The sequence below is a fragment of the Myripristis murdjan genome, chromosome 15, assembly GCF_902150065.1.
Source record: "Myripristis murdjan chromosome 15, fMyrMur1.1, whole genome shotgun sequence".
In the NCBI taxonomy this organism is placed as follows: domain Eukaryota; kingdom Metazoa; phylum Chordata; class Actinopteri; order Holocentriformes; family Holocentridae; genus Myripristis; species Myripristis murdjan.
This window is the reverse complement of record NC_043994.1, coordinates 10,070,268-10,096,888: the sequence shown is the minus strand read 5'-3', so window position 1 is coordinate 10,096,888 and position 26,621 is coordinate 10,070,268. Positions and strand designations below refer to the sequence as shown.

Below are 26,621 nucleotides of genomic sequence, written 5' to 3'. Positions count from 1 at the left end.
AGACTAACTGGTTTCTTCTAGCTCAGGGGTTTTCGAACTTATTCATGTTCTACAAGCTGAAGCTGTAATAAGCCCTGGACCCCCCCCCCCCCTTTAAGTGATTTTGCACCCATGACTCAAGTATGAAAAGGTATTTTGGTTGGTGTTAATTATGGATCTGTTTAGATGTCTCATTTGATACTCATCAAATAAGTTCAAAGTGGTGACATTAAAACATAATGTTAAAATGATAACTTGTGTATATTTTTGTGCTGTAGTGATATCTAGTGACTTAACCCTTTGAAACCTGGGCAAATTCATTTGATTTTTCTCAAAAACTTGAGAAAAAAAGGCAATTAGCAAAAAATTATCGAAGAAGTAGTAAAAAAAAGGTGATGGCCAGTGATGCTGCATCGATGTAAGCTTTCCTGTGTTTAAATGCTTGTGAAAGGCATTTAAATTAAAGTGAAATTAAACTATTCCTCATTTTAATGAGGACCCGCTGGAAGACCCTTGAGGACCCCTGGGGATCCTGGCACCCCAGTTTGAAAACCACTGTCCTACTTCATGTCTTTCTGCTGTCAGAACTGATAGTTTCACAGTGTGTTTTCTTTTTTCAGGTGATTTGAACTTGTGCCAAGAACAGCTGCAGAGCTACATCCTCAACATCGGTGAAGAAGCAAGCATGTAAGTGATAATGCATAATTAAAAATAAAGGAAGTGAAAAAAGGTAGACAGGCGCAATAAATGACAGATGAAATGTTGCACATTCAGATTAATGGATCCATCTCTGCATTCCCCAAAGTGTTGAGAGACAGCAGAGTTTCTGCTGAGAGAAGGAGGTGTAGACAGAGCTAAATGCACTCAGTCGTTAAATATGAATTAGATATTGTTTGAAGGGAGACAACTTTGCTCAGAGAGAGAGAGGGAAAGAGAGAGAAAAAAGAGAGAGAGACGGAGTTGAATGTGTTCAATCATTATTGATGTATCAGACAGATACTTGGCATGGGAGAGAGCGAGATTAGAGTGTGAGAGACAGACAGAGAAAGAGAGACAGGCTAGAGTCAAGTGCAGTTAATCATCACTGATCAGCAGAGTGATACTTTGCATGAGAGAGAGAGAGAGCGAGAGAGAGAGGGAGACAAATAGAGAGTCAAAGACAAAGTCAAGTGTATTTAATCATCATGGATATAATACACTAATACTTGGCACAGAGTTAGAGAAGACAGAGACTACTTTATGTCAAATTTCAGCTCAATTCAATAAGGATGTGGATTTTATCGGTGGCATCTCATTCATTCATGGTCTCAACCTGCTTAATCCTTTTCAGAGTCACAGGAGCTGGAGTCTGTCCCAGCATACACTGGACAGGGGCCAGGGAAACACCCTGGACAGCAGCTTTACCGCCACAGACGCTCACATTCATCCTTATGGGCCATTTAGAGACTCCGACTCCACATGGAAAAGACCAGGCAAAAGAGAAATCAAACTGTGCAAGAAAGAAATTCAAATCAGCTGCTGCGCAAGAAGGAGATTGAATGCAGGGTGGTTCCAAATTAAGGCTGTAGAGGAATGAGACGCTCTTAACCCATTTTCGATAAAATACATCCTGCTGTTGCACACTGCAGTATCCCATTTGATACATTTGAATGGCCAGGATTTTCGAATCCTGTTTTTTGGGGTGCATTTGTGCCATTTTCCTCTTAATGGCCCAGTCTGCACTTCTGTCACTTAAAACCAGCTAATGATCTATTTGATGCCAACATTTCCTCTCTGAATATGGGCATTTGTGATTCCCAAATTGTTGGAAAATTGTTGATGCCACAGGAACCTGCTCGTAGATTAAAACTTAAGTATGTAATACTGCAAAGCTGCCTGTCCTGACATGCTCTTATCAAGCCAAGAAAGACATTTTGCCCTTTGACTCAATTCCAAGAAAATGAGTATGGGTGCAGACGCTCAAAATGGCCCTTGCTCCTCAGAATATACAGCAAACCACAAGATGTTGTTATTGCAATTCCTCGCTCAGCCACAAGAGACCTGAGGGGTATTCCAGGAAGGTGGCTTTGATAAATCCTAAAGTAAACCTGAATGAAGTGAGCTTGACGCAGCATTTCCAGAATTATCCGCTCCAGACCAGCTTAGCACAGTTTCAGAGATCAGGACTGATCTACTCTGGATCAACTGAGACTAAATTCTGCACGTTCATGGTGAAATTATCAAGTCCTCCTCAATCTAGCACTAAGAGATTGCTCATGGACTCAGGACTAAAATCAGCGTGAAGCATCATATTTCACTGCTCTTAAACAGGAGATACTGGTCTGTATTAAAAACTGATATGTTAAAATAGAGAAACTTGCCACAAAAACTAAAAAGTGAGAATTGCCTTAGTAATGTACCCTGGAGTTAATATGTGAGTTTTACAATTACCAGTTTGCAGGCTACAATAGCCTTTGATTTAGCAACTGCTTGTTGACCAGAAATGTCTGATAGGTCAGATGAACAAGCTTGTGTGTTTGCAGACTTTCCCCTTGGGGTAACTGGGGTAATTGAAGTGACACTGACCACGCATGGCAGCAAATAAACATTAAATACAAGAAGATAATCCAGAGTACTAAGATTTTATTTGCTCATTCCTTAATTAAAAGAATGCATCTTCTCTGTTTTTTCTAACTCTGACTTCCCAGTGTTTTCTGATCCTCCAATGTTGTGTGGAATGCTCCACCCCCCAAAAACGGAGGGCAATACATTAAATCTGTTTTGAAGAGAGGGCCAGTCCATGATGAGCTATGTTTGAAATGTGAGGCTGAAAATTTTTTTTAAGATAAATGATTGACAGCACTGACACACGGCAACATTCTCGAAGATAGTCTTCTGGGTAACTGAGAATGTCTAATCACCCTCTTGCAACAGAAAACCCTGCAGATTATTTGTGCTTTGATGTTCACAGGATCTACAAGAAACTGTTGTGCCATTTTTGACACCGGCTGAATGCTGGTTTAAACCGTCTGCTTCCTATATGCTGCGGGCTGGGCTGGGTTTAACTCAAACTGATTTAGACGTACTTTGATCTTGCCTACTGGGCCAGTAAATCCCAAGTTTCTGTACATTGCTAATGAACAAATCTGGATTTCTTGCCAATCCTGCTTTCAGGAATACCCCTCTGCTCTCAACACTGATAGTGGACCGGGGCTTTAGCATTTACCAGATCTCCTCGTTGGTTTTGGCCATGCTTTGAACAGGCTCCTCACAATGAACTCTGGGCCTGTGCAACTAAACAGATTAATTTTATTGATACATGCTGTTGACGATCATGCACACAACTGAAGCTCCAATCCAAAGAAAGTCGGGTTCTGGTGAATGTTTTATGTCTAGTTTAGTTCACACTCCTTAAACTCTGGGATCAAGTAAAGGTTTGCTTAGGTCAATGAAACCTTTTTTAATTTTCAGAGTGTACCACACCCTCGGGATTAATACACACCTTTTGAAGGGATTTTTCAAGGAACTCTCTGAGGTTCACTCACGATTGCGATCTGAGGAGCTGCAGAAAGTTCCTCAAAGCCCTTTTACTTTTACAGTGTGGGTTCCTCTTACATCAAGCCAGACAGCTCCCAAGGCAATATCACCTAATCATCTGCTGTCTGCAACTGCATTATGGCTTTTCGCTGTGACTCTAAATCTAATTTTGCGAGAAGACAATGACAGGTCTTATCAGAAGACAGACTGGTGTAATTGTTTCAGCATTTTCATTTTGTCCCATTCAGCTTGATGATTATAACTGTCAACACAATCAGACACACAATCGGGCAACAAAAGCATGTGCAATGAGCAATTTCTAAACCTGCTCGCAGCAAGCACACCGGGAAAAAAGTTCTGAAATCTCAAGTTCCTTGAAGTTTTATGAAGAAGCCTGGCCTTAAAATACCTTGAAAAAAAAAAAAAAGTAAAGATTTCCATAGTTATATTCTAGCAAGAAAAGCACTGCTGTTTCAGGTCTTTCTTTGTTTGCTTGAGATACAGAACAAATTAAAGCAAGTGAACTTTTACCTTCCTTGTCTTGTATGTGGGCTGTCAAATTACCATTTCAAGTCAAAACATTGCCGGTGTTTTGTTCGAATAAGAAAGACTGTTGTAATTATTAAAGCATTTTATTCTCAGACGGCACAAAGGAAATGTTTCAACATACTAGTATTTTTATAAATGCAGCTGCTGTTTCAGGTGTTTCTTTTTTTCCAGGCTTGTTTGAGATGCAAAACAAATGAACTTTTACCTCTCAGGTCCTGCAGGCTTCATAGCTAATCAACTCGTCATTCCGAGTCCAGCATTGGCTCTGTGTTACTAGAATGAGTCAGCAGTGGGCTATAAAAGTAAGAATAGCGGGCTATCTGTGACATGAATGAGCTGCTTCTCAGTTGAAGGCAAAGCTGTTTATTTACACCCTTATGAGACTGCACACAACTGAAAGACCCTCCTATTATTCACTATGGATCGAGTGGAATAACAGGGTAAGGCACAACTACCGCAATGACCACAACTCAAAGCCCGCCATGCACTCTGCCAGCTAACAGACTTTATCCAGAATGACGCATCCCTTGTGTCTACTAGGCATCTCTCTTTTTTTTTTTTTTTTTTTTTTTTTTTTTTTTAAGCGCTAAATAGGAACTTGTGGCAAGTGATGACTGTGGCCTCTGCTGTTGCTACACGAATACCTGCAACCCATTTGAAGCTTTGCACCACTAGAAATATTTTTCTCCTGAAGTGCCTGACGCTCTGAGCTCTTGAAAAAAAAAAACAACTCTCAATGGAGCTGGGAGTGTGCAAAAGTGTGATCTTTCCATTGAAAATCGCAAAAAAAAAAACAAAAAAAAAAACAAGGCCAGTGCTCATGAGACATCCCTGGTGGGCGTGCTGCCTCTCAGTACCATCAATCCATTCGAACATGAAGGGCTCCAACAGGAATTGAACCCCCAGCCCAAGCCAGTTTAATGCAACCACAAATCAATCCTTGCCTTCTTCTACAGCTCCCACGTAAAGCTTAAAGCATCATAACGCAGCTCCTGTCAACTCTTGCGGGGAAAATTTGAGCCTCTCCCTTCAGGCCATAAGTTCAGGAAACCGCAGGCTAAACTGAAGAGATTCATGCTTCATGTATATCCCTTGTGTTGCACACTTGCTAACCTGTATCCAGTGAACTCTCCACCTCATCCTCCCACCTCCCTGATCTATCCTCATTTCTTGGTCTTATTTTAGTGTGTCTTGTACAATATGTTTTTCTATATGTTTTGCTCATTGCCTTCTGTCCATTTCTAAAGAGAGATTACCGATTCAAGACAATAAATTCTTCAACTTTAACTGATTTCAGCACAAACTAGCATTTGCTTGCAAATCAGCAAGGACACTGACAAATAAGTTGCGGCACAAGATCTTGGTTCTTCTTTCACATAATTTCCATCTAGTATCAACCCTCGTCCCCTAGAGTAAACACGTGATATCTGCTTGTCCGATACCGTCTTAATTCTACACCATTAGCCAGAAGGCGCTGGATCAGGGAACAGTGATCCCTAGTATATTTACTTAGACAAACTATTCCGTTGGCTGGAAACAACAGAGCTTAATTATGAGCCAGTGAGCTACAGAACCATAACCCGACATTTTGATGAATGTAAAGCGAAGAGCAAATGGGATGGTTTTGGAAAGTGCACATACATTTTAATAAGCTAGTGCATTCATTCCAACTGTTTGGATGGATCTGGGCAAACAGAGTGGAGCAAACTGTCTTCTGCTAAGTGCTGCGGCAGGCTGCTCACGGTGCACAGGGGAACAAAAAATCTGATAGTATCATTGCAGGATGTTGCAGCAGGGACCAGACTCTACACACTAAACAATGCAAATCTCATGCAGGTAAAAGCACAAACTGGTTAATCACCACTAAGAAAAAAGCCCTACTGTAACTCCAACGCTGGCGGTTTTCGTGTTTTCACTTCGACTGAGGGATTACATGGTCCGCTTGAGGAAACTCTTGTGGGTTTTATCAAACCCTTTCAAAACCAACTGTATAAACATCAAGCTAAAGATAAGGCTGTTCTTATTTCCTAATAAGATGAGATTTGGGGTTTTATTCAGCAGCAAACCTGTTTCAGTTAGGGTTCATTTGAGGTAACAAACTAAGGTACGTTTCGTTATTCTAAGTAATTAATCTAATGTTCCAAAATGGGCATTAAAACATAATTCACCAGTTTTCACCCTCGCTTTGCTGTCTTGGAACAAGTCCAATAACCTGAGACTGACTCCTGTTAATTCATACACATCCATTCTGATTGATGGAACTGACTACAGGCACTTGGCACTTGCATACCTAAAAAGCCAGGAACAAGCTACAGCTGAATGGCTGTGAGAAAACAGAATTAGCTACAAAAAGTGGCTTCGGGCCACATTTTAGAAATAAATGACAGAAGGCACCTCGCACAAAAAATGGCAGACTGCACTACTATCAACTCTTTTCCTCTGACAAAACCGTGAGAAGGCTAAGGGCAAAGATGTTTTACTCTGGAAAATGAGGGATAAGATCAAGGAATAAAAATGATAATGTCACAATATTTCTTTGTGTTATCATTCCCCCAAAATGTTAACACATGCCTTGTATACACTGGTAATGAATGAAGTTCAAGTTCAAAATGGAGTTCAAATTGCAATTTATCACACTTGGCAGATGGTAGTTTGTTTTACAAAAAATGAGCAAAACATCAGTTTGCAAATTGGCAAATCTCTTGCACACACACACACACACACACACACACACACACGAGTGAGGCTTGGGCCTCATATTTGTCTGAAGCCGACCTATACTTGACCTGAGTCAGAGCTTGTTTTACCCTGTTGTTACCATGGTTACAGCTTGTCTATGTACCCTGATTACAGGTGTGGACACGTTGTGACCATCAAAAGGCATTGTTTTTATAGGCAACACACACACGCACACACACGCACACGCGCACACACACACACGCACACGCACACGCACACACACACACATTACACAGTGTGACCGACGTGACCGAACGTGAACATCATCTCAATTTTTTTTTTTGTCTGAACCCGACGTGACCTATCAGGTCCCAATGGGTTCTGTCCATCCTCTAATGCGCGCACACACACACACACACACAAACACACACACACACACACACACACACGCACACGCACACACGAACACACACTTTCATGCACACACCCATGTACTTTCTGACAAACATTTTTTCTCAAAGCACTTAATTCAGTTTGTTTTGACATGAGATGCCATCATAAAACATCAAATGTATTTTGTGTATATTTTTAATGCTGCTGCTTCAGTCCATTTTTGCTGTCACGTGAAAACCCCACATAACTCCAATGTTGGTGATTTTCATGTTTTAACCAAAATGATTACAGCACATGGTGTTCTGTGGGTTGAGAAACTTCTACAAAAGCAAATAGCTAAATGGAAAAGTGCACAGTCATCAAGAAAAAAAAAGGCTGCTTTTCTTAGTTCCTGAGAAGTCGACAGTTTCAAGATGTGAGGTTTTCATCCAACAGTAGTGATTAGCTGTTGCAGAAAGCTGCCTCAAACAGAAGATTCAATCTACTGAGTGTCAGTCCAGAGCACAATGTGGTTTGTTCTAGCTCAGATCTCTTTTATTGCCATCCAGCCAGGCAGGGGAATTGGAGTCAGTATGGACGAAAAACACCCGATATTTATGACCAAAAATAGCTCTGTGCTGAATTAAACATAAGCACATAGATAACACAAACATACCATATACACTGTACAGTCATATCCGCAGAATCACATGCAGTACTTTGTGGGCTATACATTCAAGTCACAGGAAATGAACCGTAACCATGAGAGCTGCACAGCTGTCACAGCTCAAGGTGGATGCACTGCACACTGCAAAGGGAAGGATGAGGGAAAAGACAGCAAAAAGTAGCAGAAAAGTAGATAAAGAAACACTAAGAGCACCAAACAGAGAGGGAGAGAGAGAGAGAGAGAGAGAGAGAGAGAGAGAGAGAGAGAGAGAGAGAGAGAGAGAGCAGAGGGCAGAGAGAGGCGGGAAAATCTGCAGATAGAGAGATATATAGAAAGATGAGGAGCGTGAAGCAGCTGAAAAAGACAAGTGGCCACCTCTGATATGGAAAAACTGAAGGAGGGAGAGAATTGTTGTGGCAAGCCATGACAAATAGCAGTGGAAAAGGAGGAGAATAGAGATACAGCAAAGCCAAGGCAGAGAGGAGATGCCAAATAAAGAGAGAGGTGGATGAGGGAGAGAGACAGAGTGCTGGAAACAGAGATATTACTGAAACAGATGATCAGACCAAGTCTTTTTGCGGGAGCATAGCAGAAAAGCACTGCTTTAATTGATTGCTTTAATTTCCTCTCTAAGAGCCACAGTCCGTCTTTGAGATGACAGTCTTTCCTCATGGTGCTGTGGTCCTGTGGTGTGCGGCCACGCAGTCGGCTGTGGGCTTTGCACATGAACACAGACTCCTAAAATGATGAGCCACCATGTGTTAGAGGTGTGTGAAAGGTTGACCAAGGTTCATGAACCCATTAAAATGGCCCAGCAAGCTATAGATGGCTGCAGGGAGTTGCCAAGTTCAGTGTCAAGCCAAAAGAACACTGTGTTTTCCCAGTATAACAATATGCCACAATAAAAGATCATATTAGATTATCAGTGATACTGTATCACAAGCATACAGTAAGGTACTGACTAACTAACAACAATACATTTCTCTCTGTTAAGTCTCATTCAGCCTCACACACACACACACACACACACACACACACACACTTCATGCATCTTAGCAAGCTACAATACATACTGAGCATTACTTGCTGCAACTTTCTCTTGTTTTTTCTCCCCCTCCTCTTTTTTCCTCTTTAAATTTAATGTGAAAAATAAAGGAGCCTGGAAACCCTAAGTTGAAAAAATGTGTCTCTCAAAAGGCATTATAGATGCTGAGAAATAAAAATCCATACTTGGAGCATAAGAATAAAAATTCAGAGGACTGAGTCCCATTACTGCATAAGTTAGGCTAAATAGGCCTGAAAAGCAGCCCGAAATCTGTGGTTACAAATCAAGACTCAAAAGCACCCTGCTATATCTGAGATATATTTATCCTCCAATCTGCTGTAATCCTTTCACTCTCTTCTGTAACTGTGAGAAGCTGATATGAAAACACTAGTGCACGCCTCACAGACCATCTTATAACAGTGACAACTGTAGCCTACATATAAAAAAAACCCAAACCCTACAACCTAAATTCAATTTAGTTCTGCTACTTAGTAAGATACAGAGGGAGCTACAGAAAAAAGTCTAAATTGTGCTATGTTATGAATTCTATTCCCTACTTTTTCATGCCTTCTAACAGCACCAACACTAAACAGTTTCTCAAAATTAGGAAAACACACAAACCAAGCTCCCATTAATCATGCTCTCTCACTAAAAATGATGCATAGCACATGGTGCACTCATAAAATACTACAATGCTATTAACCAGAGCTGAATCACAAAGCCAGCATGTCAGCTTTATCAGTCTAATTGGACAGAGAATGTTGGCTAACATTATCTGACATGTAACTGCTGTAAACAGTTTGCAGGGGGACAAGTGGCATAATGCCTAGAAGCATGGGGGCTCATTTTGGCCTAGTTCTACTTCCTGTTTCACACGACAAGGTTGATGTGCTTCCTGCTCTCTGGTTAGGCCTGAGTCTCTATTGCTCTACAGCTGCATCTGTAGGCTTAGAGCTGAATGTTGCTGTGGTCAGCTTGGACATGTGTGCATTAGAGCAGAGAGGCAAGGAGGAGTTGACAAGCAAGATCTGCATTTGTTTAGATTATGCTGAGATGTGAAAATCAGTGCTGAGAAGCGATTTTACCAGTGGAAGCAGAGGTATCCAATAAATGATGGAGCATGCATCAGGGTTGCTGGGTTGCATGTATTCACATTGTCTACAAGTCACGCACATAGATATTTCTTCTGCCTGTTTTCAGTGGATCCATTCCCTTGAAATGGAATCTGTGTCAAGAGCCAAGCTGACCTCATATTTCTGAAGCATGTCGAGTTCTGTTGCTAAAAGTGTGGAGGTATTGATTTTCTAGTGGCGATGTTGAAGAATCAAAAATCTAAAACAGACCAAACAAATTGCGGGAATGAAAACTCTCAGTACTGAAACTTTGCCAGCATCACTGTTTGAAACTTTCTCTTTATCGTTGAGCAAAATTGAGATCCTCACGCTAAGCAGCGATCTGCTTTACATGTTGTGACCTAAGTGAGGTGAGATGTAAATTTCTTCTGATCTTGAGCATGATGGCTGGAAAACACTGGCAACACTGTGTAAGTGTCCGCTAGAGCTCTTATTCATTTTGTAAGCATTCGTTGAGGAGGAGGAGGAGGAGGAGGTATTTTTCAGGTGAGCCCCGGATCCTGCGTGGCATTACTGCAGGCTTCAAACTCATAGTATCACCAATCAGGCACATCATTCATTTCACCAGTGTCAGCTCATGGAGCAGCACGGCATTTTGTAAGTGCTGATCTTTTCTGCACCCGTTCGAGACTCTCTGCCCCGTTTTTTGTGAGGCCAAGGTCCGCTACAAACTGTGTAGCTGAACTGTAAATCACTGTCATGAATTTTGGAGTTGAGGCTGAATGGCAGAAAAAAAGCAGGCCTCAAAAATACGGTGCCTTTAATTTTTCCTGTCATTCTGAACTGATTGCCTGCAGTACTAAACATTATTCACGCGCCACCTTCATGCTTGAAAACAACTCCAAGTCTTTTCCAAAGTTTAATATCCTCTGTGTGATAACACATTGGACTTACATATTTTCCTTTGTGAGACGCCAGTAGGAATAAATTACAAAGCGCCTGACATTGCTGATGACCGCTGCTACAGTGACAACGCAAGTTGGTAGGACCATAAAGTATGTCACACTAGACTAGAACTAGAGCTGAGAGGATGTGTTGTGCTGTGGCTGCTTGCTAAAAGCAGTAATCAGCATTAATAGTTACCACCAGGTGGTCCAGCTATCCTCAGCTCCCCTCCAGCAGCTCCACACTCCATACTACTTGCTTGATCGTTACTGAAAAACCTCTCCGCTCAATGAGTCAGCCACTTGCTGCAAATCGGTTTATATAGAAGTTAGCCTGTACAATGGACATAGTTCATTGCAAGGGCAACAATACACTTAAAAATGTGTGCTGCTCCAGCCATCCTGCTATGTGGATTTGAATAAGTCTGTTCAGGGATAATGTTAAGTTATCATAATAGAAAGGTAAGTCTTTGTTTGATCAAAAAAGTGACATTTTATAAATCCTAGACAATGACTTAGCTTCAAGCAAACACACTGTGGTTGTGTTTTTTCATCCTAATAATGTTCATCCAGTGGTAGGACACACATTTAAATCCACAGGGGGCATGTTGCATGGTCCTGTTTTGGTTTTAGAGAGGGAATATAAAATACAGCTCTGTTTAGTGTCCAGGGAGACATTGCTGCTGCATGTACCCAAGACACAGCATTTCACCATTTTTTAAAAAACAAACAAACAAGGAAACAGTATAAACCACTGAAAACACCTTAAAATCTGGAGAAACTCCCTCAATTCTATGGAGAAAGATGTGTTGTTTGTCTAAGGGCAACAGTTCCTAAGCTATGAGTGGCAAGTTTTTGTTTGGCATAAAGGACCGAGAGTCTGAGGGTCACACAAAGTATCAATAACTCAGGGGGTCCAGTCGCAAACAGTCAGCTGAGATGGATTGTACAGATGTGAGTAAGGTCCAATGTGTCCTGGACCCTGTGCACACCTGTACAGGGTCCAATGTGTTTAGGAGACACATTTGAGACACAAAATCAGAAATCAGAAAACCTATATTGTCCATTGCAAAGCCGTGGAAACTCGTCTTTGACGTGACTCTCATGACAAAGACAAATTTTAAAGACAGATGTTAAAACCGAGTATGAATGGCATCATTGTAATCTGGTCACTCAAACTGCAGCTGGAGGCTCAGAGACACATCGGGCCACATAGCAATTGTAGTGCAAATGCTAATGTGGCCCAGTGGGTCCAAGGCGACAATGAAGGACTACCTAGTTGTTTTGTGGAAGGAGGGAGTGTTTGATAGTGAGGACTGCTGGCATAAAATTAAAATTTGACTGAAGTTTGTTTTGCGGTGAGATTGGGTTATTTTGACTGAGTAATTAAAAAAAAAAAAAAAATAGAGTGGTTGGCCACAACTGCTTTATTAATGTGCCAAAGTTAAAGAATAGGATGTAAGGGGAATACTGAGGCGATGGTGACAGCATGGAAATTAAGTGTGAGGAGGAAGAAAGGACGGGAGGGAGTTGGAGTGAGGCACAGATGGGTCAAAGCGAGAAAAGAAAGGAAAGAGATAATTCTGACAGATCTGAGGTCGATCGTAAATCTGATCACAAGTCACTGGGCACACCTCTGAGACACATGATAACGCCGAGAGTGAACAGTGATCTGTCTCAGCTGTCCATTTGTAATCAAATTCGGCTGAGAAGGATGTTAATACCAAGTGTGAACAAGGCCCGGGTGACTGCACACATTTGTTCCCCCTGTCTGGTTGAAGTTGTGCTAATCAGTGCATTCAGCTGCTGTAATATTTGGTTGACAAAAAAAAAAAAAAAAAACCTGCGGGCTCTCCGTGGAACATGGTTTTATTTCAGTCCTAGAGGTTTCACAAGACGCTATTACATTTTTAGTGTGGTGGGAGCCAACGGAAAGGATATGGAGGGCAAAGGGAGGAGCAGAGATGAGGCAGATGGAGAGCAAGGAGTGGGGGAGGTATGCTTTGAGGAATGTAAAATGCCATGAGAGAGAGAGGGAGGGATGAATAGATGAAGACAGGTAGAGAGCGAGAGAAGAAGGGACGAATGTCTAATGTAGACAGAGATAAGGAGAGAGAAACGGAGGATGATGGAAAGATTTACACAGATTTAGAGGAGGAGGCATAAACAGAGGAAGGGATACAGGCAGAGAGACAACGAGCAATACAAGAGCAGAGGGATGAAACCGAAAAAAAAAAAAAGAGATAAACCCCCTTGTTTATTTTCCTTGTGCTTGTCTCTTAAATGATCACTCAAGGGTCACTGACATATTATCAGGGCATTATCGCTCCTACTCTTGCACTCCTTGTTATTGGTTGCCTCTATGGGGTTTATGAAGGTTTTGCCAAATTAAATTTATGAAATAAAGAACGTGGATCCTGACTGCACATGCTGCCCCAGGAAATACAATGCCAGTTTCCATCATTAATTAAAAAAAAGTAATTATTTATGTTAGAAGCGAACACTAATTAAGACATTTTAATTTAAATTTAAGAATCTAAATTTATGACTTTTTTGTGGTTTGATTGCGCTGGCTGATGAGCGCTGTGCCATATGGTGAAGATGCAGCCTGGCAGCCTGTTACGTTGCCAGCGATAGCTCCTCAAGCTTAACACCGTTTACAACCACACACACGTGCACCCCCGGCCACAAACTTCATTGTGCTCTGCCCTGTGCGGGACATTCATCATGTTTAAGTGTGCCAGTCCGCAGACCGGCCCTGACACATGTTCCACCGAGCGACTGCTATTCATCTCAGGTAAACAGACACCAGCGGCACATCGAGCCTCAAGTTCAGCTGTTAACTCACTGAAACTAGTGACAGGGCGGAGAGAGAGACGCACAGGACTGATGTTTTCTACTCAATGTCAACTAAAACTGGACAGTTTTATATCCATATCGGCTTTCAAGGACTCTCTTATGGACATTCTCACTGATACATGCAGACGTTTCCTGAAGCACTAATATTCCCTTTGCCTGTCTGCTGCTTAATGTTTGTCCGATGCATATTCTCGCTCTCTTGCTGCTGCTGTTTTGCTTTGCCTGTTTTTTTTGTTTCTTATTGCTTGTGCTTCTCTTGTTGTATTGCCTGAAGCTGCTGTCTGATTGCTACCTACCCAGTGCTTGTGTGCTACACTGCATGTCTTTTATGTGACGCTCGTTGTCAAAGGTATGTTTGTTGTGATTATATGTAAGTGATGGGTGTGTTGGAAAAGTTTAAATGTGTACTGCAGTACACAGTTCTTATCTTTTAATTTTTCTTTTTAGCCCCTACCCCCTCCCCTTAAGAAAAAAATGCCTTTTGCCAGGCTGATACTCTAAATAAGAATTTATTCTTAATGACTTGCCTGGTTAAATAAAGGCTAAAATAAAATGTGAAAAGCAAAAAGTACAGTCACTTTTTCCATTAAATCTAGATGGATATATGGTACAAAGTCACATCCTCGAGGCATTCAACCTACATGTGACTCCACTTGGATTTTTTCAGCTATGCCATGACAAGCAAAACTTACGTCCGTCATCCGACACAAGTATCAAAAGTTTGGCACCATGGCGGCTCGGCCCAGCTGGGCTTGGTGTTGGCATGGACAACGACGAGACACAACAATGGGAAGAAAGCCAAACAGCTGACTTGATTGGTATTTGAGGAAGCGCCTCAGTTCAGTGAAGACAAAACAGACAAGACCATGGTCAAAACAAGTGAGGGAAGTGTAAGAAACCAATACATCTTCTGCTATTGTTACCCTGCACACGGGTGTTTTTTTTTTTTTGACACTGCTGTCAGTTCATATTGCTATCAGATATGGGTTACATCCTAGAATAGATATGAACAGTCACCCAACAAACTCAGATATTCAGAATTCAGCGTGAATCGCTGTGGTGTGAACAGAGCCCTAGACGTCAACTTGTGTTGCTGGCATCCACCCAGTCAGAACTGAACATTTATCTTCTGCTGTGTGTCGCTTTCCAAGAAACCCGTACAAATCCAACAGAAACTTTCAAGGCTCTTGGACAGGAAGATTTCAACAGCATGTTTTGAGTGGGAGCTGGCAACATCTTGTGTTGGAAAACAACTACAAAAGTCACCAGTCATATTGCTCACTGCCATATCTTCCTCCTGTACTTGTCTTGAAGAAAAAAAAAACAAAAACGTCTTTCTCCTCTTTGCTCTTATTCACTACCCCGTGTTTCCCTGTCATACAGGATGATTTTAGTGTCATAGGAAATTGCTTTAACACATTACCTGGAAACTGAGGCTTTGACCTTTGCAACCACTGATTGCTAATAATGCTATTAATCTTGCAAATTAAGCACATTCTACTGTTCCACTCAAGAGCAACTTATAATGAGTTAAATAATCAGCTAAATGAAGTATAATGTAGATTCAAAAGTCATGCTTGTCAGAGATGGATTCACTTTTGTAGCGCTGTACAATGCATAACAATTGCATAAAGCTTTTTCCAACGAAATGTCAGTGATTCACATTCCCTGCTTGAAAAACCATTAAGACCTACTTTCTGTTTTGCTTTCCCTTGTTTTCTAAGTGGAGGATAGCACCAGCACGTATTTGGAAATGGCAAAAGTATGAATTTTGAAAGGTTATAAATATTCATGGGGGAGATAAAATGACAAAATAGAGCAGTGTATTACAGCAATAATAACAGGCTCTTTATTGTGATCATACAAATGATACGAGGCCGATGTGGCTAATAATACCAACATGCCCCTGATCACAGTTTAAAACACATGTATTATGGCTTTTATGCAACACATATGCACTATGTGAAGTCTTCTTCAAAACAGAGTACATGCACAACATGGCAATTAAAAACAGGACAATGCTAGATGGAACAGAAAAAATCCCTGGTTGAAAGAGGAGTTGGTGCTGCAATCAGTAAAGCTCAGCGAGGCTTGTTTTATGCAAATTATTAGCACTGCTGGAGTGCATCTCACCAGTCTGAAACCAAATGGCTGAAACTGTTGGATAATGGGACATTTGGGAAGTTAGACCATGCAGAATCTGTGTGGAGCTTTCAGAGTTGTACCTTGTTGGAGGAGCAGGAGCAGCTTTCCTTTCACTAACTCCAGGGTGAGGCTGTGTTCGCTCTGTCCCTCTGCGTGCAGCAGTATCCCAGAGTTCCTTAGGGTTTTAAATTTCAGAGAGATGGTTTCTCTGGCCATCTGCCTCGGCCTGGGACTCAACCTGTACACAAGGCTGCTGTCGCCATCGAAGCTCATCACGTCAGAGACTGGAAAATCAGCACAGGGACACCACGCTCTGTTAGCAACACAGATTTATGCTCAGTTAAACAACAGATACATATACATTCAAAATGTTATTTAAAGCCACTGTGTGTATCATTTTAACATCTCATACATCTACTCTTAATTACGACATCAATTTTGAGACATCAGACAATAAAAATTTAGACCATTTCTAAGAGGAGTGTCAGCCTGCACTGTACAGAGTGTCCATAAAGTCTCTTTACAATTTAACAAGCAAATGAATTGACAAATCTGTGATAATTATTACAAAATGAGGAGTAGATACTGAAGTTTTTTTTTGCCTCATTTAATACACCTCTATATGGGTACCATTTGTTGCACGAAGCACATCAAGACGGTACTCAATTTCTTGCCATGTTCGCTGTAGCAGAGCCTCATCAATGGTGGCAATGGCATCAGTGATCTTTTGCTTCAGGTCGCTGATGTCCAGTGTGATTAAAAACTTTGATAACCACTGAGTACACAGAACAAATCTCATTAGCATATCTCATCAATTGCTTTTTTAATAGATTTTTTAAATTGTAAAGAGACTTTGTGTATATTACACCATGTGATGCTGCTTAGTCGTCTGGTGGGAAATCTGCAGGATTGCTTTACAGCACAAAACAGGGTGAGGGAGATGTATGTATAGGAATGCATGTATAGGAATAATCAGGTGGGCAAGTATTGTTGAAAATGACATTCAGTGTGACTGTTTGTTTTGGATATCCTGCTGTGTCTAGTCACAACCACTAATACTGCGAATGTGTACAATTTTGGCCATATCCAAAACATATGGCCTTGAGTAGCAGCGGCCTGATGGCACCTGAATGAGGATATATCCGGGTCTCTAGTTTCGGCTCTCCAGAAGTGCAGGCGGTTAAGTACCTAAAACTGTAACAATCTGTGTCTAACACAAATTGAGGCCGTATGTGCTCTTTTGATAGCTCTCTTACAGAGTTTCTCTTACCAGAACACTTGAGGCTTGTAGTCATACCGGGTGCCGGCAAGGTATTACACAAAAGTTTCAATTTGGTTGTGTCCTTGAACAACTGCAGAGCTATTTCTCTCACAATTGAAGCTATTTATCAAAACACATCTATTTAAATCTCTCTCCTAATCCATCTCCCACCAGGGGGGTTGGCAGCACACTGTTCATCGAGGACTGGGATCCAGCAAACAGATTTCATCATAAATCATCTGTCTGCACCTTGAACTGATGATAAACAAACAAACAAAAAGTCTGAAAATGTGTTGGACACTCCTCAAACCGGGGGGAGATAAATACTGGCAACAGCACAGAATGGACACGGGTTGGAGAGTCGGAGGCCCCGGTGGTGTAACGGATACGGAGGGTTCAAGTCCCATCGTGGGGGAGAGGCAGACACGCGACTCAGCAGAAACGTGCCTGACTCAAGGCTAACTGCGAGTCATTTCCCAAAGTTTCATCTGTTGTAAGTTGTTGTGACAAGCAGCAATAAAAACAAGAGGAAATTATTCTGAAAACACAATATGCTCTGTAACTACAATCATAAGACTTTGACAAGTGTTTATTCTTTGCACTTTGATGTCAGCAGTGATAAAACGGCTGTTTGCAGTACAAAAACACAGAAAAAAAGTTGCACAAAGATAATACATCAGTAAGCTTCGAGGCCAAAATGCTCTTTCAAATGTGCCAGTTGTTCTCAGTGGACACATTCACACTAGTGGCATCAAGTGATGAGTCGAAGCACACTGGAGAATCGGCTGCCACAGAAATTAGAAGTAAAAGTCCTTTCAGAGGTGGTTCCAGTTTTGCATACATTTCCACATGTTAATTACCTTGATGTCCACATCACTGTTTATGTTTTTATTTGGAGCATCCATTGGCCTGCCTGCTTGTCATAAAACCAAGCATGAAAATATCTGTGATGCATGCAGCCTAGCCTTTGATTTTGACTTCCACCTAACTTCTGCTGAGAGCCATGGACCAAATGTAGGGTTTTCTAAAGGCAAATACATTAAGTGGGAACCTAAGCATGCAACATGCTAAGAAAGATTCAGTATACACTGACAAAATGCACAGGCTAAAATCTATCAATCTGCCCAGATGAAAATTAGGCTTATGGCAAAATCTGGCACATTTAAAGTAATGTTTATTAATGTGTCCTGTCAGCGTTAAAATAAGCCAAATCAATAATGAATGTATAAGTAGATAAGAAGCTGATTAAAGAGCGGGCCACAGCACATCTTTCATGTCAGCCTAAGGGAAAATATGATGTTGTAATGCTGCCCGTCATGGCCGTGATAAGGAAGTGCCAGTACTGCTGACACGACAAATCTCCTGCATGCAGCGTCGCCATCGAAGCGTCAAATTAGAAACGTCAAATCAGATGCATCAATTGTTGCTTCCAGTGCGTTTGGGGCCTTGTCTCCTGACAATGATGCCGGGAAACAGCCCCAACCTCAAACTCAAATCATCCAAAACGAGGAAGAAGGTTTTTTTTTTCTTCTTTATCTTTCAGATGAAACACGGAAATGTTGCCCGAGTCTATTTAAAGGCCATTTCCTCAGGCAGACAGGACCCCTTAAGGGTATGGCAAGACAAATTACATAGAGCAGACTGGACACACACACACACACACACACACACACACACACACTTACTCCCACGCTTATGTTCCCTGAAAGTCCTTTACAGAGTTTACTTGTTATTTATGTACTCATATCTCTTTGCACTGTGCTCCTACATGCTGAGTTTTGATATCACAGTGTGACATTATTTCTACAGAGCGCTCGAGCAATGATGTGTTTTTTTTAGGCCAACCCCAAAGTCACTTTGACCGTGGGTTCCCTGGGCTGATTTCCAAACTCCAATGGATGTTTTGTTTTGGGTTTTTTTTCCACAGGGCTTTGAAAATTTAAGAAAATAAGCTCTGTCACAAACAAAGACTTATGACATATGTTTTGTTTAACAGGATAATCTCGATAGACTTTTCAAACAGCAGCTGGTTTGACATGAAAAATCAGGGTAAACCCAGGTGTAACTGAGGACATTCATTGAGGTGAAATTATACATTAGTCTATCTTGTCCTGAAGGTGTGTGTGTGCTGCCTTTTTACCTTTGGGCATTCAGCGCTGGAACTTATGATTTTGGTTTAGCACCACAAACAAATACCGGGAAGGCACATCCTCCCAACATCTGACAGTAATTGAGGTTCTGTTCCATTTAAGTGTAGCAGAGCCGGAGACTAGCGGCAATGCTGCTGACATCGCTTTCCAGCTGGATAAACAGCAATTTAAAAGGGACTTCCACGTGAAACAATGAATTAATGGCGAAAAACAAAATAGGTGTTTCTTTGCGTGATATCATTTTCATGTACTTGTACTGGTTTAATATCACATATGAAACTATCAGATGAAAACAAGAGGCAAAATATGGTGCAAACATTAAATTGGTGCTGTATCTAGTGTTGTTCTCATTTTGACATCTGACAACACTTCCAAATGAGGTGGGAGAGACAGCAGCGCCCACTTAGGAGACCAGAAGCACAACTAAGTCAAAAAAGCCTACTGTATGGACATCCATAGGTCTCCAGCCTGAGTCCGATCCGCCCGTTGGGGTTCCAGTCCAGAGGGATGAGGCGGAGGTAGCGGGCGACCACCGGCTGCTGCAGTGTGTGCTGGACCACGCTGTCCGCGTTGCTGTTACCTGGAAAAGCCTGGAAAAAAACACACAAACAGAAGTGAGGGAGCTCATCCATCCATTTGTCCGTCTCACTGAACTGTACGATGTTACCATGTTAATTAGGTTCACGTTTGTACAGCGCCACAGAAAGAAGCACGAAGCCTCTCTTTGGATCTTGATGAGTATAAACAAACTGACTTCTGACTGAGTAAACATTTCTCTTTTATCTTCTCATTGAAGTTGAACTGCATTCCCGGAGGCCCCCGCGAAAGCTGATATGTTTGATTTTTCTCTTAATGAAGAGAATATTGTTTGGATAGAGCCACGTTTCTGGTGAATGGTTCCTCAATCAGGTAGAAAATTAGATTTTTGTAGCAGCAGGTGTAGTTTTATATATAGCTGACACTTTGGTAAACACTCGGTCCATGGAGAATAACGTTTATTAACCTCCTCAATCCTATCTCAGTCTTTCTAGATTTTTTCCCCCTCTTTTCAGCACAAAGACAGACTTCATCTTAACATTCATTAACCTCCTGCACTCACTCTTAAGCGCTTGTTTCAACTTTCTGTGCAAAATCAAATGCGGTCCTTCTCCCTCTTCGTTTCTCCTAGCTAGCTCTATTTCTTTTGAAGAGGAAATGGAGGTTAATTGGCGTTGCACAAGCAAACAACATATTTTTGTTTGTGCAGCAGTCTGAATGCTGGTGTCTTTGTAATTTGGTTTCTATGGCCATATCACTTCTGTCTCTGATTTGTTGTCTTGTTTTTCTTCTCTTTCGTGGCCTTTTGCCTCCATTTCAGTGTTTCTCACAAAACACTGAGTTACAAAAAAAAAAAAACCTCTGTATACTGAAGTTCTTCTCTGCTCCTTCAGCTGGTTTATTGTTTTTGTGCAAACAACCTAAACGTATATTCGCATTTACACAGATTGTCTACACATGTAAGTTTTATTTAACCTGGCAGCAAGTTAGGAAGAAGGGTGGCTTGGTGAAGTGCCTTAGTCTACAAGAGCAACACAGTCTCACATTAAAATTCTTCTATTATTGTCTTCAATAAGGCTGAAGCACCTGGTTAACTTATTAATGCTTTCATACATATGTAGGACCGGATTGCCTTTGAAGTAGGAAGGAGACGCACTGCTGGTCAGAGAGATGAGATTGTGTTTCAACATACATTTATAAGTGTGTATATGTGCGTGTGTGCATGTGCTTCACTTGCCACTGTCAGAGTGTGGCTGCACATGCGCTCTGTCTGTGTGTGTGTGTGTGCGTGTGTGTGTTTAACCGTGCTAATGTGCCTCTGTGCCACAGCGAGGCTTCCTCTAAAACCTCCGCTCATCTATCCAACACGCGGAGGAAAATTGTCTTCATTAGCATCGCATAATTCTGCGCCACACTCCGTTCCTGCCGCTTTGAACGGCTGAGCCGCTCGGGCAGCCGAGCGTTAAGCTCTACAAACGACTCTGTTTCCTGCTGAGGGGGCACAGGAGAGCAGCATCTCATTTACTTGGGGTATCGGCTTTTGAAACATGACCCGAGCCGAATCCTCTGACAGCGATCTCTAACTGAACAGATAGACGGAGACGAAGGAAGTGAGAGAAAGAGGGCAGGGCAGAAGGAGGATATGAGAGGAAGGCAAAGAGGGAGTTTCCCACAGGAAACATTGGCCTGTAACAGTGTTCAAATCCCAACAGCTGATCTCAACACAGAGAGGGGACAACAGCTATGAGTGACAATGTGGTGAACAGTAAAACAAACAAGGTAGGTAAGACTCTCCAGCCCATTCTCATTTGCAGGCTGCTAACACCACAGCTTTGTCAATCCCTTCTGCGTCTGATACCGACGCCAAAGGCACCCATTAGAAGCCAAGGCACCCTCTGGCGTCAGTATGAGATGCAGGGGGATGGTGACATCGTGAACCACAGGACCTTCACGCATGAGACCCCAGTTTGATTCTTGTTTCCAGCTAGACCTTTTGTGTGTGACCGACGCCGTGACCAGTTTCCATTTTGTTGCTTAAACCTAGTCTTTCCTTTCCTTAACCATAACCAAGTGTTTTTTATGTCTAAACCTAACCTTTTCCCAACCTTAGCCAAGTGAATTCTAACCATGTGACACAGACATGTGATAAACGTGACAAAGCCTGGTGCGTCTCATCCTGATGCAGAAGAGTGCCTTTGGCAACGGTATCAGACACAACTCTGACAACGCTGCGGTATTTGACAACATGGGAATGAGAACATGTTGGACTCTAAATTAACACAGCACCAAAAACCTGAGACACACAAATTCTCACTAAAGTAAGTGCACCCCCTCTGCTATTTGCATTAACTAAATCTAACTGAGTGACTAATCCTGTGTAGGAGTGGTTCTTCGTCCGTCCTGTCCATAATGAAATCTATGGTACGGTTCCAGTCCCATCTCATTATACTGCAGTCATCTTTGTTATGCTCTGCCAAAATGCTCTCGTCAGACAAATATACACTTTACAAAACCTAAAAACGCTGGGCTCATCAACACCACCTGCTCCTGTGCTTCCTCAGTGGTGGATGTGAGGTGAGGACAGGGAGAAAGGGAGAGGAAAAAGGGAGAGACAAAGCAATGTTGCCCCACACCCTCTGCCCTCTAAGCTTAGAGGAGAAGAAAACTCCTCAAGGAGCTGTGGCTGATGAAGGAGCTCAGCAGTCGGCTCTGTTCTCAGAAAGACACAATAAACTAGGCTGACTAATATGCGGGGCTTTAGAGGGACTTTGAGGCATGATGCGGATTTTGCGATTTATTCTGAGTGTGAAATCAACAAGCTTTTAAACCTTTTTCCGTTCTCCCTCAAAAAGTCTTAGTCTGACATTAGCTGCACCCTTGCTGCGGAAATGTTTTCTCTCATCAGGTTTAATTTGCAGGTGTTTGTTCCCCGCCACACCACAGTTGCAATCCTGAGAGAAGGCTGAGGTGACGCCTGATTGCTTTTACTGTCCATATGGTTAGTGCGACGTGGTTAATACTGAGTGATATCACCCCTGAGTTCAAAAATAAATTGTTAGGAAAAAAAAACTGTCAGACAGTGAAAATTAAATTAAAGGTTTTCCTTGATGTGTAACTTGATATGTCGGCCAGAGATTTTGCGCAGCAACAAAATACCTTGTTTGTGAAGCTGTGTGAAAGCCGATTTAAACAGTTTTTCAATTACTCATGTCGCCTTAGACAGCAGTGCTCTGGCCATGATCCTTTCTAACCCTCCCAGAAAATACCCTTTATTCATCATTAATAAAGAGGTAGAGGCTTCTGATGGTTACTGCTGATAGACATCAGACTGTTGTGTCCGAAGGTGGTTCAGCTTTCATGCTGTCTTTTAGCTTCAAGCAGTTTTGTTCTCTACAAGAGACCCTGTGTTCTCTGTGTGATGCTACTTAAGGCCGATTTACCGAAACTGTTTTCAAAACTCCCCCTACACTGCTAGAACCATTTCTACAAGTACTGTTTTTAGTCCTTTTTATTAAAGTGTAAATCTCTGCACTCCCTTGCAGCTGATGCTTTTTGCCAGCAGCACTGCTTTTTATCACTGTTTATCTACCTACTGTCTCATACTGGTTATTATAGGATGTTGACCAGTGCTGGGGTGATACTTGGATTATTTTTGTGTGGCAGTCTGCACCATTGCACTTTCGATTTTCTGTTTATATAATCATTTGTTACTTTTTAAACCTGGAACAATGTTTCTCCTTTCATCTTGTTGCCATGTTTCATTCAGCTGATGCAAAAAGTGGCAGAAAAAAGTAAAATCCTGTTGTAACACCTGCAGACAACATGGTGCAAACAGAAAAATACAGAATGTTTGACATAAATGAGATTGGCACGCTTTTTAGAAAGCAGAGTGCTAGTCTGGCACAGTTTTTTAAAACAGTGATCAACAACACATTTGGCAGGGAAAGCTGTCAAGTCAAGTCTTTTTGTATTTTCTCAGGTAAATAATGAAGTTGTGCGCAAAATTTTAATTTTAAAAATAAATTGCCCCAACACACTCTACAATATTTCTGGTGTGTTCTTAGGCTATGAGAGGCAAACATGGACATCAGGATAATTATGATGTTGATTTGGCTGCTTCTTTCTTTTCTTTTTTTTTAAAAAAAAAAAAAAAAAAAAAAAAAGTTACAATATTATGGCTACCATTTAGGATTTTTTTTCCCCCAACCAGTCCCAGATATCAGACCTTCCCTCCAGCACCTGACCACACCAGCAGACTTTTTAACTCAGTGCAGATGATGATACACTAACTCTGACAACAATGAATCAGGGCGGGATGCTCACTATCTATCTCAAGTTTCAATTCTCTGTGAGCTGATTTTTGTACTGAACTAAAGTGAATGGAAACGGATGGCTGCCTAGGAGGTAGGAAAAACGTATTCAAACGTGGATATGAGTGGTGTGCTTTGGAAAATGGTTGCTAGTAATATCAAGTATGTATGCAGTGTAGCACATGGGAAAAGAATTTCATTACTGTGGTTTTCAATAGAAATGTTACTTTCTAATCGTCTATATGCTTTTCCACCCTGATGAAAATAAACTTCGGGAAAAATGGAATGTTTGTTTGTTTTTGGCATTGAAATGAATATCAGCACCAAACACTAGCTATCGCTGACGTCATTCTAAAAATATCATATCAGCCCCTAAAAGAGTTCATACTGGTCAATCCCAAGCTCTTTTTCACAGACTCTGCTGCATTCATGCTGCTTAATGGCACTGCTTATCACAGCAGACTCTCCTCTCCATTGTCTTCCTATTTGTTGCTCACTATGCATTGATCCTGCTCTGCTGCTGTTTGTTAGAATAGCAGTACAAGTTGTGTTAATCATAGCAGACTCACCCCTATACTGTCTTCCTGCCGGTACTGTTTCCAGTTGTGTCCCGTGTCGCTGAACATCAGCAGGTAGGCCGTCAGCCAATCAGAGCTGCCGTAGCGGCCTTGTGTGGCCACAGCAGTAATTTTGGTCCGCCCACCCAGGTCAACTTCCAGCCACTGAAAGCTGTCTGAGCTCAGAGGAGACCAGCCTCCAGCTCCTGCATGAGGAAGAGAGAAGAACAATTACTTAGTTCCGGTTTGCCACTTTTCATTTTTCAAAGCAGCACTAGAAAAGAAAAGGAGCAAAACAAAATATTGCTCATCTATATGGAGAAGATCTGTACCGCCGACGCTTTTAACACCTGTATTCCATTAACACTGACAACTTAACAAAATCACTGCATTAATGACGGCAAAGATAAGTTCTCACTTATGAATGCAAATTCATGAAAATGAGTTTTCAGTTTTGTGAAGATGGGTCTGAAATTATGCAGTGATGTTTTGGGGCCTGAAGCGGAGAAGCCCCATCAACTTTTGTCTTTGATCTAGCATTTGGAACAGTCAACTCAGTTTAATCTGTAGCTCTAGGACTAGGTTTCTCCACCACACTGTGTTTCCTCTACACCTTATGCTAAGTATGAGGGGCACTCGAGGCTTTACACAGAGTTAAAAGTCAGCAGCGGCCAGCAGTCCTTCATACAATCAGCAGGAGAGAGCAGGGGCAGAAACATGGGAGGTGATGGAGCGAGCTACTACAAGATCAGGACATAATAATGAAAATGCCTGTGTGTGTGTGTGTGTGTGTGTGTGTGTGTGTGTGTGTGTGTGTGTGTGTGTGTGTGTGTATGTGTATGCATGCATGTATGCACGCACGCGGATGTGTATGCAAGTGAAAGTGCTGAGTCAGACTAAAATGACATTTTGGAGCCCAAACACCAGATGGACAGATTGTAAAGGAGGTGGCTACTGCCTACTTCCCTATAGAGCACGTGTGCCTGCATGTGCATGTACACACACACACACACACGCAAAGGGGAGAAAATAAACCACCTCAGTCAAATATTAAGCCAGTAAAGACACGTAATGTCAAACACACAACTGCAGTGTGTATTGCTATCACTCTGTTTACACCTAATGTGAATTAACAGTGTTTGGCAGCAAGAGACCCCTTTAAACTTTTTTTTATTGAGAGTGTAAAGGACAATTCCACGCTAAAACACTTCAGCGTTGTTGAAAGTAATAGCTTTTAGGGATGCATGCCATGATTCTGGGCCATTTAGTTGTTGCACGTGTTTTAACTTAAGCCCTCTGGTAACTGCCCAAACGCAAACAAAATGACATCATGCTGAGATCTCCTCTCCACCGCAGCGGAACAACATAACAGTGGAGTACAAATATCTGAATATCTTTCAGCTATCTTACATATCAGTGGTGAACATCAAGTTAGGTGTCACTATCTCACAATCAAAGAGCCTTTTTCTGCACTCGCCATTTTGTACTGACATTCAACAATGATAAAGGGAGAAATCCATTTGTAGACGAAACAGAGAAGCCAATTTCTCCTGTTAAAGTGGCCTCAATATATCAAAATGCAGTGCAGCTACAAGGCATGTTGTGTGCAGCGTTCATTGCGGGAAACATAAGAAATCAGTGAAGCTAAAGTAGACAAGAAAGGTTAAGCGACATGAGCACACCAAAAAAAGTAAACTAAAAGACAAAAAACAGTGTAGGAATATCTTAAGGTGGATTTTTTCCTTGAAGAAGGACGCAGTGGGACAGAGAATGGCAAATAAGTGTGGAAAAAATAATTATAAAGCAGTTTCTGTCCACAGTTCTGATTTGGTTGAATCACACTGCCTTTATTTACGTAACACTTAATTCAAATATTATCTTGGTGACAGAAAATTACCCTTCCTATGTGTGTTCTGTTATAATACAGTGTGTATTTCTTGTTATGTTGTGTTGCTGCACTTTCATAAAAGCAATAAGA

At 41.7% G+C, this 26,621-nt stretch overlaps 1 protein-coding gene across 1 annotated transcript in view; it reads right to left on the bottom strand.

Moving 5' to 3' along the window:
- LOC115372809 (contactin-associated protein-like 4) overlaps positions 1 to 26,621 on the bottom strand; it is a 96,356-nt gene that overhangs the window by 37,131 nt on the left and 32,604 nt on the right. Inside the window, exons 3-5 of the mRNA XM_030070948.1 lie at positions 24,656 to 24,849; positions 19,682 to 19,829; positions 15,909 to 16,112 (exon numbers count right to left, since the gene is read on the bottom strand). Coding sequence (XP_029926808.1) covers positions 15,909 to 16,112; positions 19,682 to 19,829; positions 24,656 to 24,849 — 546 coding nt within the window. The remainder of the gene's footprint in view (positions 1 to 15,908; positions 16,113 to 19,681; positions 19,830 to 24,655; positions 24,850 to 26,621) is intronic.